This window comes from Limulus polyphemus, unplaced genomic scaffold, assembly GCF_000517525.1.
Source record: "Limulus polyphemus unplaced genomic scaffold, Limulus_polyphemus-2.1.2 Scaffold7855, whole genome shotgun sequence".
Lineage (NCBI taxonomy): Eukaryota > Metazoa > Arthropoda > Merostomata > Xiphosura > Limulidae > Limulus > Limulus polyphemus.
Window position 1 is genome coordinate 5235 of NW_013673465.1, and position 7869 is coordinate 13103.

General features: G+C 32.2%; 1 protein-coding gene across 1 annotated transcript in view; it reads right to left on the bottom strand.

Moving 5' to 3' along the window:
- Positions 1 to 1092: 1092 nt before the first annotated feature.
- Positions 1093 to 7869, bottom strand: part of LOC106474921 (elongation of very long chain fatty acids protein 1-like) — a 24900-nt gene continuing 18123 nt past the window's right edge. The window contains exons 6-8 of the mRNA XM_013935620.2: positions 4724 to 4829; positions 2566 to 2702; positions 1093 to 1517 (exon numbers count right to left, since the gene is read on the bottom strand). Of these exons, the coding sequence (XP_013791074.1) occupies positions 1155 to 1517; positions 2566 to 2702; positions 4724 to 4829 (606 nt within the window). The 3' untranslated portion in view covers positions 1093 to 1154. The remainder of the gene's footprint in view (positions 1518 to 2565; positions 2703 to 4723; positions 4830 to 7869) is intronic.

A 7869-nucleotide genomic window follows, 5' to 3' on the forward strand; every position in this document is an offset into this window, starting at 1 on the left:
TCAGAGGTTTCTTTTAAGAGTTTGTGAAATTGTAGGTAGCATTTAGATACAATAATAACAATAATGCTAAAATTAACCAGTAACACCTGAAGCAAGAAAATTAATAGAGCTGTGTAAAGGAATTAGAGGGGCTCGAAGTAATTGTAGCCCAAATATAAATGGTAATTAAACTTGCTTCCTTCTTTTTATATAAAATTGGCTCATTTTGTCACGAAAACTGTAACCTTGATCAGATAGTTAGTTATTCCAGACATTTACCGTTATCACTACTTATATCAGTACCAATTTTAGATAACAAACACCACTTGCTACATGACCTGAAACTTTTACTACAGTTTATTTCTGTAAGAGAAGTCGAAAAAACGAATGGGATAAGTGGAACTGGTTATAAAGGCATCACCGAAGAGTGACTGGTTTAAGCTGGTTTTAAACACAAGAGTAGCGCTTCAGTACGGTGACGAAATTTACTTTTCATATCACGGGACGTATTTTAAGACCCACTTTACCCTTCTAACACAGATTGAAAAGCATTTGTTAAAGAGCGGGAAACACGTTACAAGGTAAAGGAGAAGGACTAACCTGTTTTAATGTACTTACAAAAATACTAGTTTGTTCTGACTTTTAAACAAATTTTCTTCTTGTGGATAATTTTGTGAAAAAAATATTCTAAATCAACTGAGTCAGTAGTACGTCTTTGCCTGCAGTTATAACCTTCTATCTCGGACTCCGAATTCATTATCATGTGTCATTATCTTTAAGTGGGCGTTTAAAAAAAATGTAAAACTAAATATACATATGAGTATTTCTGTTTAACTTACGAATGAAAACAACCAGGTAGAAACAATATCTTGCCATACAGCTAACTTGAACATGTATACGATATATTTACAATAATAATTACAAATCAATTAATATTGATGGACAACCTATGATCTTTAAAATATAGTTGTTGATATTGCATTATATGCTAGAAATGAGTAATCGGAGTAGACATTAATGCCTTATGGCAAATAAACGAAATTAAATGACGTAACTATCAAGGTTATGGAGTTTGTAGAATCAATAAATGCTGGCATAATCTTAAACGTAAATATACTAATAGTTAGAACTGTTTTTTATATTTGACATTAAAAAACTTATTAACTTTTTTATGTTCATTCCTCTTTCTGCTGTTTTCTGTTATGTACATTTCTGTTTTGATACACATCATTATGACCGTTTCTACTGAGAACCGTTCCATTTTCCAGACTAATGTTTTCGGACCTGACAAACCCATTGGCTAAGTATCCATTAATTTTTGTTCCATTATGGTGGTCATGATCCTCATTTTTCTTCTTCAAGACCTCACGAGCATGATCTTGTTCTTTCCTTTTGACATAGGCGTGGATGTAAAAGTTGAGAAACATTACCAAGAAGAAGATGGCATGAGCAAGAATAGCGTACGCAAAACCAGGATGAAAATCACATCCAAAAAACAGTGGGACGACGGCGTGAAGTCCAATGATCACAAACTGAACCTGTGTAAAATATAAAGCATAAGTCGCGGACGTACGTCGCTCCAAGACTAGCCAACGAATACCATTATCATTACTATTTATGTTACAAGGCTACATACGAAAGCATGGTGTTACAAGTATGAATGAAATTCAACTTATTAGTAACATTATAAGTGATAGAACGTTTTTTAGAGAAACGACAGAGGAAACGAAATGTAAATAACAGCTTTCAAAAACAAAATCCAACAAGTTAGTTACTTTAGGGTTATGCAAATATTCTAAAAGCATTCGAAGGTCTTCAATACAATTTTACTTTATATTTTACTAAAATTTACATTGAACATTTCCATAATAACTATTTTCAAATCTTTACAATGTTATTGAATAATAGGATGTTTACTTAGATGTCACTCAAATATAATTACAATGTTCCAACACCAAGTAATAGAATAATTTATGGAGACTCTTACTATCTCATAAGAGTGATAATGTTGTTTCTTATTAAAACACAAAGCGACAAAATGGGCCATCTGTGATCTGCCCATTGTGTGTATCGAAAACCAAGTTTCATCGTTATAAGCCCTCAGATTTGCTTAAAAGAAGATTTAGACAGAGTATGCTTAAAAAGCGTTATTAATGAACTGCATCAGTATTTGAAAATTTTTTGGACGACGTTTCGAGCTTTCATCGTAAATCTTCATCTTCACTTGATGAATATCTTCGCTAGCAGCTCGAAACGTCGTCCAAAAACTTCATAGACAAACAGATACAGTCCATTAAAAACGCTTTTCAAACAATGCCCTGTCTTACCGTTGAGTCACCGTACTCCATGTAAAGTTTGAAATTATATACAGCATCCTTATTACATGATTCAGAAAATCCTATAATGACCATAAAATACTTATTTTGCCAAATTTTATAATACGTATATATAAAAAAAAATTTAATTTTGTAAAAACAAATAAATATGTATATTATATTCATACTTTCATAGACAAACATTAATTCATTAGGTTTAAAGCTACAATTTGATAATACGACAAAAGTAGATCGTCAAGAAATATTTTACCATTTGTATAATGGTGATATACTTCTTCCACCATAAATACGGCTTCATGTGGGGTCCTAGAGCGGCCAGACAGTAGTAAGCATACATTATCATATGGACAAAGCAGTTTACAAACGGAAAAAAGGCGTTTTGTCCACCTGGAAAACAAAAGTAGTTCACAGGTTTTATTTAGGTACCCGTTTTTAATTTCTAGATATTTTTTGTAGCCCAGAAGAGAAAAATGAGCGATGTAGCGACCTTTTGTTTATACTAATGTTTTCGCAAAATGAATGCGCATAATGTCCGACCACGAGAAACACTGTAACTAACATATTGTAAAAACTTCTTAGAATATCAAAAAATCTGAAAGATGGGTCATTAACTACCATTATTTGGAAAACTTTATCCCACCTGTTTCCCTCCTCAATCACGTTTACTGTTAATTACCATTAGGCATCTGAAATTCTTCTCCAACCTGTTTTTCCATCCCGTTTACTGTTAACTATCACTATATATCCTGGATATCTTTGTTTCACCTGATTGTTCATATTCCCTGCCGTTAACTATAACTTGGTACCCTACACTTTTCTCTCAACTGATTAGTTATATCTAGTACCGTTAATTGTAATAATTTTCTTTAAAGTGACTTGTTATATTTCCTTTCATTAATCTCTCAATGTACTCTTCAGTTTTTTCCCAGTTGATTAGTTATATTTCCAATCGTTAACGATAACTAGGTAGCCAACAGTTTTTTTATACCCAGCTGATTAGTTATCTTACCTTTCCAAAAGAATTTCTACCATTAATAGATTAGAATTTAGATATGTAGTTCCAACAACAAACAAAATGTGAGAATAAAGGAGATTCTGGCAGTTACGTCACATTTCTGGTCTACATGTTTACAGATATTTGAAGAATTACCACCACTAGGCTTCAGATGCTCTGTCACACGCTTCTCTAAATGACACATGGTAAATCCCACATAATCTCGTCCACGTCGAGAACACACACAACGAAAATTTCATGACAGGAATTAAGTTTTTAAAGAAAAGAAACTTTCCTCAACTGGGGTGTTCAGGGATATTTTTTTTATCCCCCTTCGCAATGATTTTTGTTTATTACATTCGTGGTATAATTATATTTTATCTGGGGAGGTTGGTCCTACTTTGTCCAGTGAGTTTGAAGAGACTTCTTGAAGTATGGAGAAATGAGAGAAGCAGAAGAATGTCCAGAGGTATCCAGGGCAAACAAATACATATCGATAAGCATTAGAGTATTGAACTTATTAATTCTGCACTACACACTGCATAGACTTAATACAATTTAACGCTCCTACGTTGTTTATAGATATGTTTATCGGTGTAACGAGAGATATTTATATATGTATTTCCACTCTTCCTGTCAATGTTTGTGTTATTTGTTTTCTTAGAGTTCCACTAGCAGATTAAAGTGTCTCAAAAATGTTCACATTAGAAGCGGGCCTAGAAACTAGAAATGACGGCAAAGTTCAAGGAAGTATTATTTGAAAGTAAGGCATCATTAATGGTTCATAATCAGTTCTTTTGTATAAATGTAAATCCTAAAATTATTAGAATCAACTGTAGTACATTCCTGTTTTAAAATTTCGCTAGTACAAATCTTTACATTTCTGAATAATATCACAACTAATACCAGATAAGATCAAAAGAGACGTAGACGTAAGTATTGCGCTGATCAAGAACGGAGTCCTGTACTTTTTAACTGTAAAATTAACTTTTATTAAAGAAGTTCGAAGAAACACTCACAGACGTACTTTGACTTTGGTGAGCTAATCGTTCATCATTCTTAATTTATTTTTTCCCATTAAAAAACATCATATATTTACAGAACAAGGAAGGCTTGAAGTCGTACTCACGTAACTTTAACAGAATGTGTATTGAAATTTTAGTTTTTGGACAAGGAAACTCTTAATATATCTGGGAATAGTTATGATTTTTGTTTTTAAAACGTTTTTTTTTTTTGAAGAAGTCGGATAAAAATGTATATATACATCTAATGCACAACTAAAAGCAAAATCGTATTTTATTAAAAACCGAACTATGACTTAAAACATTAATTTAAAAATTTTGTCCAGAATATCTGAAAAAGAAAATACTGCTGTTGCCTAAGAAAAAACAAAAAGGCGCCAGAATTTACTTACCGGCACCAAATTTCATGCCAATCCAAACACCCCATGCAATTAAGGAATGGTGAGTTACGTGAAGTGCTGAAATGTGGGTAAACTTCTTCCTGAATACGAAGAACATCTGGACGAAAAGTAAGAAATTACAACAAAGACCTGTTGAAATTACATAACTGTAATGATAAAGCACAAGTCTGAGGTGGTTAAGGGAGGGATTTCAAATACATCACGAGGTTTGAATCGGCGTGTTGGAACAACTTGTAACACAAACAATGAGAATACAGATGCAAATTAATATAAAAATTAACACTTTTTCTCAATGGTTCATAAGTTTGGCCTTTATGCGAGATAATTTTTAATATCTTCCAGAAAATAAAATTTTTTGAAAATCACATATATGACGTCTGTTTCTAGTCTTAAAAGTTTCAACTGCTTAAAAAATGATGACCTAAACTAAGGAGGCAGCTAAGTGAACAAACTATGTTATCTGCTGAATATTTCAGTCCCCTATATTTAGCTAGAAATTAGATCTACGTAGCGTGCATTATGGATAATTTATATTTTGGAGTCGTGTGGTATTAACAGTAATTTTGGTAAGAGGCGACCCACGTTAGTCAGATTTTTCTAAGTTTTACATGTTATCTGAATGCATTCGGTGTGCATCACGCAACTTATGTTTGCTTCTCGGATTATATTTATTATAATTTATTAATTACATTATTTTAGTTAACACAAGAAAGGATTTTAACAATTACTGATAATTAATAACTATCGTTTAGTTGTCGTTAGAAAAAAATTCGTTAATGATCGACTTTTGCTACGGCTTTAATTACAAAGTTTTTTTTTGTGTGTTAAGGGAAAGGCCTTGACTGTTACATGCTAATCTTCTGATTAGGTTTCGTGTTTTGTATTGGCACTCTGGCAAGGAAAAAACGTGACGTCTGATCAGGTTATATATTTTTTGTAAAGGCTCTAGAAGAATCACACGTTATCATTAAGTACGGTAGTACTTAATAGTAGGGATCGTGATGAAACATAATGGCGACCATAAAAATCGCCCGTTTAAAACCATCTTTAAAATGTCTAAATATTAACAATGACTATTTCACAGCATTGGCTGAGCAAAACTAAAGCTTATTGTACTTATAAAGCCGTCTAAACTGCTATATACGTGTTTTATGTAGTGAATAAAAATTTCACTATTTCAAAGAATTTTCATCTAAGTAAGTACGTGACTTTTCCAGACAAGCGTACAGAAAAAATGATGAACCTTATTACTCTAATTCATAGAACTATTACGGCCAGGGATACAATGATTTCTTTCTTGTAACGATGTGCTATTTGTGGCATATTGTTAGATTTGTGGGTAGGTTGGTAAAGATCCTGATGAGTAATAAAATCGAACCCGGTATACTGGTGCCCCACGCTTGGTATTTCTGGTGCACCAAAATATAGCTAATAAAAAGGAAATAAACAAGTATAATAAAAGGATTTTCTAATTTTATAAAGATAAGTATGGTTCGATATATATACGTAACATAGTTAGATATAGTAATATAGAAAGTATTAATGCTACAAAAAGTATTGGAACAATAAAGTCAAAACTACAAAACTGAGTTACTTAAAATTTGAAAACAAAATATCCCTACTTTGGCTCAGACTAATATAATTACAGTGATTTGCCAAAATTAGGGTTATTTTTTATAATTTTAAGTAAGTAACTCAGTAACTTTTGTTTCAGCAGCGGTTTTTATGTACCTTCTAGGCATGGGATGGATATAATTTTGGTTTACATTACTTATTTTATTGTCTTCAAATTTTAAACTTAGTTTCGACTATGTTAGTCACACCATAAATTTGTGCAAAATGACAAGTTGGTAAAGCTAAAACTTCTTTGGAAGTGGAGTGAGGGGGGCTGAGGGGTATTTATTGATTACAAATTTAAATTTTATAGTCCGTTCTGCACTATTAACTTTGCATTTCCCTTCATGTATTCTGCATTGACTAGGTGCCGCTGATACATAAAGTACCTCCTCGTTTTTGTTTATTTTTCTATTCAACAAATTGAAAGAGTAACGTACAACTTTAAAAATAGAAATGTCGGTTGAAGTTAAAACTATATTGGTGAATATAAATTAAAACAAGTTCAAATAAATGAAAAAGGCAGCCACTTATTGTGTTTTAATTTGTAAGTACTCTCGATTTAGTGTTACTGAAAATCACTTGCTAATAAATAATGAGTGCCAATATTTTTCAGTATTAAACTAGTTATATTTCGACACTGCCTCTTCCTGTGGCCATAGAAATGTATAATGTTCTAGCATTGTAAGGTATGCAATCATATCAGAAACATAAATAAACAACTTGTCAGATTCTCCGTTCTACACACACACACACACACACACATATATATATATATGAAACAATATAAATGACTTTGAGTCATTTCTATGTTGTTTCAATATTATTATTCACTTCCAGGCAAGGCTTAGTTTATGACACTGATTACTCTGTGTTATCTATTAGTTGACACTTGTAAAATTACTTATTTGCACTGCAATGCTTTGTAACAGAATAACTCATGTTAAGCTGTTTGAACCAGTTAGTTATTATTACAGGTTGTCAACTAAATAGTGAGACTTTCTAGTTAATGAATTATTGAAAACCAAGTCCTGCTAACACTAACTGTGTGTTCCTAAAGTACAAAAACATACTTATATCACATAAAAATTACGATCGTGCAACGGTTATGGTTGTACGTTTTAAAATACTCTCAATGAACTAACTTGGCACATAAAATAACGTTGTTAAGTTGATGCGAAATCTCCTGCTTTGATTAATACATCACAAAACATTCTTTCACAGTATACGTTATTTTCACAACGTAGGTTTAATGATAATGCCTTACAAAATAATACCATTGCCTAAATTGGCGAGAAAGCGCTGAAGCAAGCGACCTGACATACAAAACTTTTACTAAATGAGAAACGCCTTCAAGTTCTTGGCCCTATTTCTCCTGTTTCCAAACTTTATATCTAAAACCAATTGCCCTATTTCTCTTCCCTTCCTTTCCTTGGGCCACATGTGGCTGACCTAAAACCAAAATAGTTTTTGGTAAACTAGGCGTAGTAGAAAGTTGATTAAAGTTAAGTTTGTTTGTAATT